The sequence below is a fragment of the Equus przewalskii genome, chromosome 3 (genome assembly GCF_037783145.1).
Source record: "Equus przewalskii isolate Varuska chromosome 3, EquPr2, whole genome shotgun sequence".
Classification (NCBI taxonomy): domain Eukaryota; kingdom Metazoa; phylum Chordata; class Mammalia; order Perissodactyla; family Equidae; genus Equus; species Equus przewalskii.
Window position 1 is genome coordinate 115,995,852 of NC_091833.1, and position 12,067 is coordinate 116,007,918.

General features: G+C 59.6%; 1 protein-coding gene across 14 annotated transcripts in view; it reads right to left on the reverse strand.

Annotated features, from left to right (window-relative positions):
* The window catches only part of ACOX3 (acyl-CoA oxidase 3, pristanoyl), a 57,355-nt gene that overhangs the window by 15,997 nt on the left and 29,291 nt on the right, over window positions 1-12,067 (reverse strand). For 10 of the 14 annotated variants that reach the window (XM_070613425.1, XM_070613426.1, XM_070613424.1 and 7 more), the window contains exons 12-14: window positions 11,801-11,923; window positions 11,460-11,573; window positions 4,882-4,997 (exon numbers count right to left, since the gene is read on the reverse strand). In XM_070613425.1, coding sequence (XP_070469526.1) covers window positions 4,882-4,997; window positions 11,460-11,573; window positions 11,801-11,923 — 353 coding nt within the window. Of the gene's footprint in view, window positions 1-4,881; window positions 4,998-7,021; window positions 10,388-11,459; window positions 11,574-11,800; window positions 11,924-12,067 lie in introns of those variants that run through there. The other 4 variants (XM_070613429.1, XM_070613430.1, XM_070613431.1 and 1 more) reach the window with 2 other exon arrangements.

Sequence of the window (12,067 nt, forward strand, 5' to 3'; positions counted from 1 at the left end):
CCTCACAGGGAGGAAGCTGACGAAGTTGACGGTGCAAGTGGGCAGTGAGCGCTCCAGGGCCAGGCACGAGCTAAGAGGTCCCAGCGAAGCCCCTGATCCTCCTGGAACAATAGCAAGGGCAGAGACTCACCTGGCCCCAGCGCCTGCCCCTTAACCACTTCCCTAGGATGGTAGCACATTAGATCTCACCAACACCCCCAAACCTGCTCACACAATGAGGGCGCCCCTTCTCGTGGGTACCCTCATGAACCTGAGGCCAGGCTGATCCCAGCACAGGGGCCAGGCTCAGAACTGAATCCCAGCCCTGGGATCTCTCCACTGTACTCTCTTCCTCGCCACATAGGTTTTCTGGTTTTAAAAGCACAGTGTTTTAATCTTATTTTCTGGTGGAAGGGGCATGCTTCAATTTCAGTGATGACACAGGCCAGTGACAGGCCCGGAAAGGCAGTCCCACCTGTGACCTTGCCACCATCAAGAATGCACCCTGGGGCCAGCCCGGTGGCACAGTGGTTAAGTTTGCACATTCCGCTTCGGCGGCCCGGGATTCGCCGGTTCAGATCCTGGGTGCGGACATGGCACCACTTGGCATGCCATGCTGTGGTAGGTGTCCCACATATAGAGGAAGATGGTCACGGATGTTAGCTCAGGGCCAGTCTTCCTCAGCAAAAAGGGGAGGATTGGCAGATGTTAGCTCAAGGCTAATCTTCCTTAAAAAAAAAAAATGCATCCTGAGTCCCCCTGAGCTGACACAGCAGCTCTCGGCCCGGGCCTTGGAGAGCCCGCCTCCGAAGCCACGCAGCTTCATGAGTGTGCAAGGATGGGCAAGTGACTTATGTCCTGGGCTGAGCTTCTGGGTCTGGGAAGAGGGAAGGTGATGGCGCCAACCTCCCAGGGTGCTGGGAGGAGGCTGAGACGGACTCTCACGTGGAGGGGCTCCTCGGTCGTGGCCGCTACCCTCCTGCCAGCTCAGTCCTGGGAACCGGACGTGCACGAAGCTGCCACGTGCTCTTCTGGGCAAGGTTCGATGAGACCATCAGTCACCTGGGGCACAGGCTCTGGGGCACCCCTGCAGCCTTCCTGACCCGGTGTCTGAGGCTGCAGCAGGCACAAGGGCCCACGTCAACACCTGACCCAGGCTAACGGGACTAGAAAGGCTGGGTGGACGGCTTTCCCGGGCGATTGTCAGGCCACCCAACCATCGTGTGCGAATCTGAAATAATGGCCATAGAGCCCACAGGGTGAGGGCAGTCTGTGCTGGGCCTGGGCCGTCATGTGGGCCCCAGGGAGCAGCCACGCTGGGCTGCAGGCAGGAGGAAGCTTGTCTGAGAAGAAACGTGGCACAGCACAAAAGGCCCTGTGGCCTCTGAGATGCCAAGAGCCAGAGAGAATGGTTCCCCTTCCCATCGGCGTCCCGGCTCCAGACAAGAGGCCTGCCACACTTGACCTCAGGGGTTCTCAATTGGGCTAAGCCTGACCCCAGGGCACCTGGCACTGTCAGGAGACATTTGTGGTCGGCATAACTCGGGGTGCTGCTGAGCATCCTGCACCACGCAGGACAGGTCCCCGAGCTCATCCAGCCCATTTCCCGCACCCTCAGGCTCCTCCTTGAGTCTTGGATGGCCTGTCCTCGCGATCAACAAACGTGAGCAAGGCATTAACAAATGTGGCTGGTGGCCCCGAAGTGTCCTGCATGGTGCCCATTCTGGGGCCGTGGAGGGGTCAGAAACGCCTCAAGTGTGGTCCGCACTCCCTACAAAGACTTCTCCACAGTTAACGTTTCAAACGGCTGGTCTCTAGTCACAAAAAGCTCCAGCCGCGAGTGCTCACGCATCTGCAGGCAGGTCTGGCACCCGCCGCTCCTGCCAGGCCCACGGGGCAGGGATGGGGCGGGGAGGCTGCAGCCCGCTGCTCAGTCTCCGGGCGGTCTCAGCTGACCCTCGGAGTGTGCTGCTTAACTGTCCCCCATCAGGAGGCTCACCAGGAACCTCTTGGACTCAAGGCAGCTGAGCATCACATGTCACCTTACAGCAGTAAACCTTGGAATTAACGGCTGAAGGGAGAGCACACACAGAGCCAGGACCGGCCAGCCACCTCCCCGCCCCCTGCCGGCTCCCCTCTCCACACTGGTCCCCATGCCAGACTCCCTTCTCTCGTGAACCCTGCTCCGGCTCCAGAAAGGGAATTCGGATCCAGGTATTAACTTCTAGTGTGCTCTAATTTCAGAGGATACTTGCATTTTAACAAGGAACAGACACTTTGGGCAAAAGAGAAACCCTGAATTGTCCAAGTTCAGACATCAGCTGTGTGGGACGGGGCAAAGTGCTGGGCCCTGGGGTCAGTGCATGGGTCCAATGCTGCCCTAAGGGGGCCGAGCCAGCTGGGCACCCCTCATGGCCTCCATTGCCTTATCCGTCAGAGATGACGGCATGAAATGGCACAGGGAAAGAGCCTAGTGCCGCTGAAGGGAGAAAAATCATTCTCATCTCACTTCTGCCGCACGGATCTCTGTACAGGGTCCTGGGGACCTCGGATGGGTTGGCTCCAGGGGTGGGAGCGGCGAGGCTGGAAGATGGGGGTGGGGGAGACTCCACCACCTACCTTGTTATATTTTCTCACTTTGAACACGTGAGGGTGTTACCCAGCCAAGAAATGCAATAAACGCATCTTTTTTTTTAAGAACCTACTGTGTGCAGCTGACTAGCAGTAGGTAAAGAGTGAATGGCAGCTGTCATCAGCAGGAGCAAGCAGACAACCTCCCCGAAGGACATAGCAGTTCACACTCTCTGCCAGGTGTCTGGAGTGGCCGCTGTCCATCACACACAGTCCCTTAACCGCACGTCCCTGGCTCCTGGTTCACGGTTGGCGGCCACTGCGGCCGCTGCCTGGGGCCAGAGGCTGGTTCCGGGCCGGCTGACGCTCAGTCTGCAGGAACTCGTTTCCTCCTGGGGACGCCCCGGCGGGTAAACGTTCCACGTCTGCCCAGGCTGCGCCATCTTCTGGCTCTGTTCACAGCGTCTTTTGTTATTCAGAGAAGTGAACGTTATGCAGCCACAGCTGACGGTCCCTCTTCTTTTACAGCTTCTGAGTTTCCTGTCTGACTCAAGAAGGCTCGTCCCACGCTCAGGTTACACAAACATCCTCTGAAGCCCTCTTCTCACGCTCTGTGGCTGCTCCAGTCGCCATCTGGGAAGGGACTGGCCTTCCTCAGGGAGAGCTTTGAGAGCTCCCGGCTGTCAGGACGACCCAGCGCTCACTCAAGACGCTCCGTGATCCAGACGGCTCTGGAAAATGAGGACCCCTCTCGAGTTGTGCCCTCCCCTTTCAGGCCTCACAGCCGCCTTCCTGTCCACCGTCATGCCGCTGCGTGTGGCTGCACCTCTGCTGACGCGTGCCGGTCAGCTCTGTGGCTCTCCCCAGGGACACTGGGGTCAGCCAGACCCAGAAGCTAGGCCGGGCCCGCTGCCCGCCATCCTTCTCTGCCACAAGACTCGCTGAAATGCCATCATGAGACTCTTTAACAAAGGTTTACAGGTGAATTATTTCTCTGTCACCCCTCGGGTTCCACTGTCTGACTGCACGTGCCAGGCGCAGGTGCAGCCGGCTGGCATGGGGGTGCTGACGGAGAGCTCGGACAAGGTCTGCAATGACCTCTGGGGCAGCTCCCGGGATTCAGACGTGGTGGGAGTGGGGGTCCTCTGCACCCTCCTTCTCTTCACGGTCCTGGGCTGTAACTCAGGGGAGTAACCCTACTTCCATTTCAAGAATGACGACCTGACAAACTGAGAAAGCAGTGAGGCGGGACGAGCTAACCCGCGGCCATCAGTGTCCGAGTGGCCCAGCCTGTGGTGACTGCAGCCCATTCCAGAAGGGTCACTGTCACACCTCCTACTTTTGGTCACGGTGGCACCGAACCTGAAGGTTACTGACCTTGGCCATCTGCTTTTTTTTCAACATGGCAACTGAGCCAACATCTGTTGCCCATGTTCTTCCTTTTTCTCTTCTTCTCCCCAAAGCCCCCCAGTACACAGGAGTATATCTAGTTGTAGGTCCTTCTGGTCGTGCTCACTTCTTTTAAGCCCCAGGTTTGGTCCTGGTTGCTCAGCCTCAGCGGGAGCTGCTCCAGTTGCCCCTTGCTCCTCGTCTCCGGCCTGGGCAGGTGCATCCAGCAGGTCCCCCGAGGCACCGCCATTTCTGCCTCTGGCTGCGTCCGCCCGGGGGGTGAGCTGCCCCTCGCAGCACAAGGGGTGGGGCCAGGGCCTCCGAAGGGGACGACAGATGTGGATGCCGGGCCTCGGGGGACACAGAGCCTCGTTAAATGGCACCAGTTTTACATGCTTTCTGTGCTTCCTTCATCCATGGCCTCCCAAAGGACACCCATCACTACAGACACACGGGACAGATGGACACAGCGGAGCAGAGCCGGCAAAACGAGGGGTCCTAGGGCAGGCGTTTGGGCTGAGGATTCCCGGAACACAAGAGACAGCCCTGTCCCAGGGTGAGGACCAGTCCCACGAGGCTCCCCGGGGAGGGCGGCAGTGACTCTGAAAACCAGACGTAGGGTTGGTGTGACCTCACGTGAGTCACGGAGCCATGGCTCTGGTTGGGAGGGCCCTGGGCTGGTGTCTCCACCCACACTGGGTCTGAGGCTCCCACAACCCAAAGTCCCAACTCCGTTCGTCACAGCTCTGCAGATGGGCACCTGAACGTGATGCCCCAGCGGAGGCCCCGCCAGCCCGCCAGCAAACACAGGTGTACAGAGTTGGGGCAACGTGCCCGCGGTCACAGGGCCGCCACTGCCGGGACAGTCACCTTCCTGAGGACACGGCAACACAGGAATCAGGAGCAAATAAGACAAAAACAATTTTTAAGACAAACCCATACCTGACAGTTGTTTCTTGCTTCAAAGTCGTTGCTTCCTGATCTTTTCTCCTGATTTAACTTTTGGTCACTCTCTCGGAGCAGGTAACAGACCAACCACTCATACGCTGCCAGGGGGACTTCAGAACGAGAGAAAACACACAAAACAAAGTAACTACAGAGCATCTAACAGTTGTACTAAGCGGGGATGGACGCATCGCGAGCGCCAGGCGTGTATAGAGAAATCTCCATGATGAGCGTGTGAGGCGGGGCCAGTTTATAGACGTGGAAACCGAGGCACAGGGAGGGGGCTGCCCAAGACCCCCCACCGGGCGGTGGCCAGGCCGGCACAGGCACAGGCACAGGCGAGGCCGTCCAAGCTCCATGCCATTCTAGCGACCACGGGGGCTGCAGGTTCACGGAGCCACCTTCCGGCAAGCACCTCGCTTACGACGGCCACACGTTCTGCTGGTGCTCACGTGCTTAGTCTGGATGAAATGGGGGCGCATCCCCCAGTCACCAGGGATTTGCACAAACATCAGGACAACCTGCTGGTGGATGGCAGACAAGTGGCGAGAAGAGGGGGCGCCCATCCCCCTGGCCGGCCCAGCCCCGACCTCACTACTGCAGGGGGCTGCTGAGCGGGGCGCCCCTCACTCCCTCTCACGCCTCTCTCCCGCGGCCTCGCTGCATGCCCATCCCTCCCAAGGAGCTCAGACGCAATACAGGGACAAGAGGAAGGACAGACAGGGACGTGCTATGACAGGATGTAAATGGGGACAGGTTGGAAGGAAGACCCCCCCCGGGAGAGACTGGAGGGCGCACGGCCCCCCAACCCCCTCCCCGCCCAGGCGCTGCGCCCATAGCTGTGGGCCCTCGTCACCTCTCGGGTGGTTCCGAGAACTTGGCAGTGCTCACAACACCCTGCCAAGTGGGTTGTTACCACCCCTTCCGACGAGGGCACAGGGTGCAAGGAGGCACCTGGGGCACACGGTGAGCGAGTGGGAGGGACCTGGCCTGGCCTGGCCACGGGGCTCTGAGGCCACGGGGCTCTGAGGCCACGCTTTCCCCCGGCCCAGGCACAGAGGGCACACAGGGTGCAGGAGCCCCTCCACTTGGCAGCTGCTCTTGGCTCAGAGCTCCCAGGGGGACGAGGGACCTGGCTGCGTTGGTCAGGGCCCGAAGCCTGGGCAAATGGGTCCTGGGATTTCCTTCTGTCACATAGCCCGGCCCCTGGGAAAAGGACACGGAGCGATGGGTGGGGTCCTGCTGCAGACACTCGACTGTTTCACGGCTACTCCATGAGTTAATCCTCAGCACAACTGAGACGTCCATTAAAGAGCAAGCAAACTGTCTCACAGGGCAAAGGAAACCAAGGCTCAGAGACTGCAGCAGCCTGCCCAAGCTCACACAGCCACCAAGAGGGAGAGCCTGGGGGGAGGTGCTGGTTTCTCCGCCGCCCTGGGTGGGGGAGGCCTGAGGTACCCTCCACACAGCTGTTCCCAGGGAGCCCAGTGAGGCAGGTGGAGAGGGAACTGGGGTGTTGTACCCCTCCCAGCCTCCTGCCAGGTGTAGCTTGAATAGGAGCCCCAAAAAGACATGACCACCTCCTGCCCCCTTGAACCCATGAACGCGCCCTTACTCGGGAAGATGTAATTAGTTAAGGATCTCAAGATGAGATCATCCTGGAGGAGGGTGTGCCCGGAATCCAAGGAGAGTGTCCTTATGAGAGACAGAAAGAAGACAGAGACACAGGCAGGAAGCTGTGTGACAATGGAGGCAGAGGCTCGGGTAAGGTGGCCAAAAGCCCAGGGACGCCTGGGGCCACAAGGAGCCGGAAGAGGCAGGGAGGACCCTCCCCAGAGGCACCAAGGGAGGCAGCCCTGCCAGCCCTGGATTTTGGGCTTCTGTCCAGAACCATGTGCGAGTACGTCTCTGCTGTTTTCAGCATCCAGTGTGCTTCCCAGGACGCTGACACACCAGCGAGCCCAGCGGGCTCTCCTGAGCCTCAGATGCTGCCCTCCAGGCGGTCCCTGGAAAGCAAGGCTGACATCCCAGAGCCCGTTTTGAGGACGCCTGTTCGGGGGTCTTTGAGACTTTGCCACTTCCCCAGCTCTTCCCAGTAGGACGGGCTGTCACCAACGGCAGCAGGAGGAGGGGGTTGCAGACTCACATTTTCCATGATTTATTTACACAGCAACAAACCCGAGGACGCAGCCAGGGCCAGGAACGGCTCGTGCTGACTCCCCACCCACACCAGAGGCTCCCGCCGTCCGACCCCGCTGTCCCCCAAGGCCTGCCGGACGTCCCCACACGCTGCCCTAGGAGGCATCCCTCTGTGGGGGACGCGCCACTGCGGCAGTCACCTGGACTCTCCAAGCAGTGTCCACAGCAGAGGTGACCGCGTGGCTCAATGTCAGTGACCAGTTCACAGTGTGCTTTGCTCTTCAAACAGAAAGCAAGCTTGACACGGGAGTTGTTGGATGTTTTTCCTTTAGAAACCCAACATCTAGCTCTTAATTTTTACCAAAAAGTATGTCACGCTGCCTCGCGGGGTTCGCACGGAAGGGAGGAGTCCCCAGCGAGCGGAGAAAAGCACACAGCACAGGAGGCTGCGTGGGAAGTTCCTGGAGCTCAGCGGGAGCTGAGGAATCTTCGGTGGATGAAGTCGGGTGGGAAGCTGGCAGCTTCCAGCAGCAACGCGCCTCCTCGGGGTGGGGGGGCTGTTGAGGGGCTGTTAGGGGCCCGAGGACACACGCACACTGCTCACTCCGCATCTGACGTGCCCAGAATGGTGACCCCACCACGGCAGCCAGCCCCCAGTGAGGGCGCTCCACCACAGGCCACGCCACTGCCAGGGACAGCACAGGGACGACCTCGCGCCCTCCCCGTATGTCACAAGGGAAACTGAGGCTCAGAGAGGTTAAGGACCTAGCCCAAGTCACACCGCTGGGGGCAGTGTGGCCTCAGCCTGAGCTCCCAGACCTCGGTGCACCAACAGTACCATGGAAGCCACGGGACACATGCTGTGACATGACCCCAGCCCCTGTGTCCACAAGGCTGTCAGAGCAGCAACCACATGGAGCTGAGGTCGTCTGACGTTCTTGCAAATGAGCCGACGAGAGAAAAGAGACAGGTCTCCCACACTCAGCGACGGTGCGGTCCTCAAGCACACGGGGCCATCTGTCACACCATCCTCGGGGTGCACGCTGGGCACAGCCTGGGACCAGGACAGAGAGCATGCCTGCCCCCCTACCCTGACCCTGCAAACAGTGGTGCTCCATGCTGGAAAGGTCACACGTCACAGTCCCACCGAGCCCGAGGGCTGTAAGTCACTCAGGCAACTTCTACCAAAGATGCAGCTGAGATGGGCTGTGGAGCGAGCCCAGGACTGGGGCGGAGGGTCAAACACCTGGGACGAGGCTGGGCCTGTGTGTGCACAGAAAGTAATGTTAGCCTTCAACGCCGAGCTGCTTTCACGAAATGAGTTTCAGTTGCATTCTTTGCCCTAGACAATGTTTTCACTTTGCTGGATCTTGCAAAAGTTAGGCCACTCACAGGAAAAACAGATGCCGCCCCGCCTGGCGTTGTTCCGATACCGGTATAGAGGTGGACTTTGCCGTCATGGTGTCAGCGAGTGGGGGACACCAGCAGCACGGGCTGTACGTCAAGAAGCTGGCGCCCCACTTGTATACTTTCTGATTTCACAACAGGCTGTGGTTTTAGAGAACAAGTTCTGGTTGGGTTGGTGTTCTTAGAACGAATAGCTCATTTTCTAGTGCTTTCTGTAGCAACACGTGGGGAGCTCCGCCACCATCAGAAACAGCTTCAAGGGCGTCCCTGTTCCCTGTCAGCACCGTGAGAAGGCAGGGGAAGAGCCGTGAGAAGTTTAGCCGTCGCCAGAAAAATTGTACCAAACCGTGGTGACCGATGAGAAACAAAAAATTACCACCAGAAATGTTTTCTGGCTGATAAAGACGATGATGACGACGACGACGATGATGACAATGATCACGGAGGAAAGTTGGGCTGGGAAGTCAACCCACCCTGGGTTGCATGCCAGCTCTGGCATGGGCTGGGGTGGGCTGGTCCCCGCCACGTGCTCTCTGCCTCGGTCTGCTGTCCGGAAGACGTGAGCAGCCGACGCAGCCCTGAGTGCTTGCAGCTGCCAATGTTCCCATGTGCCACGTGTCCTCTGTCCTTCCTGGAGGGAGGATGGCGGCACCTTCACCCAGAGGGCCCAGCAGCCCCCAGTCCCCAGGGGACGCTCACACTCAGGTCGCCCCCACCAAGGGCCCTCTGCTCACAGTGGTCAGTGGAATGTATGGCATCTGACGGAGATTTCTGTGACTGAAGCTAGAAGCACACGCGCTTGTGTGTCAGACAGCTGTCGACAGTGACCGGGTGCTCATGTGGTGCCCAGCCCCGTGCAAGCGCTTCACACGCACCAGCTCACCATGAAAGCTGGTGCAGCAGGTCCTGTCAGCACCCTGAGGGCAAATGAGGACGCTGAGGCAGGAGGGGCGAGACACGGGCCTGAATCCCAGGGCTGGCGGGTGGAGGGACCGGGCACAGGGTCGGCAGCCAAGGGGAGCCTAATGCCTCGCTCTCCCGGCAGGTGGGCTTGAGTCTTGAGTGTCTGACCAGAAGGGTCAGCTTCTGCCCCACACACTCCATGATTCGTCCCTAGGCCACAGAGTAAGTCCCTGAGATGACCTGAAACAGGTGTTTCAGGTGGCAAAGTGAAGCATGTTCAGCAATTACTAACGGATACAGTGACGACAAAACTAGTGGTATTTCTGCTGTGGCTTAAAGCTGTTACTTATTTATTTTTTAAGACAGGCACGCTAACACCTGTTGCCAATCTTCTTTTTTTCTTTCTTTTTCTTCTCCCCAGAGTCCCCCAGTACATAGCTGTATATTCTAGCTGTAGGTCCTTCTGGTTGTGGCATGTGGGATGCCACCTTGGCATTACCTGACGAGCGGTGCCATGTCCATGCGCAGGATCCAGACCAGTGAACTCTGGGCCACTGAAGCGGAGTGTGAACCCAAGCCCTCGGCCCCAAAGCTGTTATTTTTGACATGCGATTCGATAAAATGAGAGTGAGACCACGTGGGAGGAAGGCACTTCCTTCAGAAGCCGCCCGAACTGCGGGGCAGAAGGTCCGACCCTGTTTCTCCTGCAAAATCTCATCTGATGGCTTGTTAGGAGGCTCCGGGAGCTGTCAAGGAGGATCCCAAGCTTTGGAATGCAACAGGCGTGGGGGCAGACCCGGGCTCTCTGTCTCCAGCTCGGACAAGCCACTGGACCCACTGGAGCCCGAGCAGCCAGAGCCCAAGGGGCATTTCATGTGCCCCCACCGTGCGTGCACTTAGAAGGGTGGATGCCCCTGAACACGGCCCCCAGAGACGGAGACAGGGACGCAGACAGGGATGCAGCAGCCACTCCACCTCAGGGATGGCCACCTCGAACCTCTGGCCAAGGATGTCGGGGTAGGCTTCTTCAGACGGCTCTTGCAGTGAGCACCACCTAGGAGCATACCCTGTGAGCTGGGGGGAGCCAGGGGACCCCACGCACAGAGCCGTCCCGGAGGGGAGACCCTTCCGCCCCATTTCACGAGCTGGCCAATCACCACTTAAGAACACCTTTACTTCCTGCAAACACATAGTATCCCCATCCAGACTGTACAGCCCCGTGAGAGCAGCGACCCAGGTCTCAGTCACCCTCACAGCCTGGCAAGAGCTGCACAGAGACACGCCTAGTGCCTGTCTGCAGCTAACGCGGGAGCGGCATAGGAGCAGGACTCTGCCCGGGAAGCCAAGGGCCAGGACCACGCATGCTCTGCAATAAGCTGCCGCTTCCCGGGCCAGCTCTCGTTCCCAGGTCCTTGTGGGGGCAGGGCCTGCAGCTGCTCCCTGCGTGCACAGCAGGCTTGCAGGGTTAACTCTGCGCTCGGCCAGGAGACAATCACACCAAAAGGAGGGGAGCATGGAGACAAGGATGCTGACGACGGGCAAGACTGCGACAGGGACTGCAGGAAGCGGGGAACGAGGTGCCTGGGGGCAAGGGCTGGAGGGCTACCAGGGTAGGAGAGGCACAGGGGCTGGAGCAGCTGAAGTGTGAAGAGAGCTGGCGGAGGGCTACTGGTGGGCGGGGACGACAGGTGAGGCCACAACCAGAATGAAAAGCCTGGCCCGTGCAAAGGCCCAGAGACAGCCGGCATTGTGGACCATGAGCAGGACAGCCCCAGCTTCCTATGACGAGAGCCCAGTCCCAGGGCGGCGGGTGGGAGCTTCGGGGCCCAGCGAGGCCAAGGCGGGACCCCAGAGGCCTCCCCGTCTTTATCCTTAGGAGAGGAGAGAGTCAGGGAAGGAAGTGGGCTCCCGCCGTTTCACCTTTGGAGTCAGTGCCTAGCTCAGTGTCAGGCACAGGCAGATGCTCGACGGATGAATCAACCAATGAATGAGGGACAAACCCACACGCTGCCTCCAGGGGTCTCCAAGGCCACTGCCGCCACAACGGGAACCACCAAAGCCCGCCCAGGGCACAGGGCACCTCCCGGGGTTGTGACAGAAGCAGGGACAGCAAGGGGCACACTCACCTGAGGAGTCCAGGCAGTCCTCAAGGCTGGGCACCTCGAACCTCTGGCCAAGGATGTCGGGGTAGGCTTCCAGAAAGTCCACAGTCTTCAGACGGCTCTTGCAGTGAGCACCACCTAGGAGCATACCCTGTGAGCTGGGGGGAGCCAGGGGGCCCCACGCACAGAGCCGTCCCGGAGGGGAGACCCTCCCGCCCCATTTCACGAGCTGGCCAATCACCACTTAAGAACACCTTTACTTCCTGCAAACACATAGTACATCTCGACAGGAGGGCTAACGCCACGGGGCCCAAGGGCAGCTCCCCGTCTGAGTCCAGGGGCTGCCGAGAGAGCGGCGGGCTCACCTTGGGCCCGGCGGGCCAGCAGGCTGAGCAGGTAGTTGCTGGTCTGCTGCAGCAGGACGTTGTTGTCACCTTCGTACGTGCAGTTCGGATCATTGTCATCTCGGAGGTGGCCCAGCCGGTTCACTGCAGTGAAACCACAGCGTTCCCATCAGGTGGGGTGCACGGGGAGAACCCCCCGCCCATCTGGGATCTCAAAGTCCCCGGCCCTGCCTGACCCAATGAGGCACTCCCACCCCGCTGAGGCCCAGCTCCACCTCCCAGGGGCCT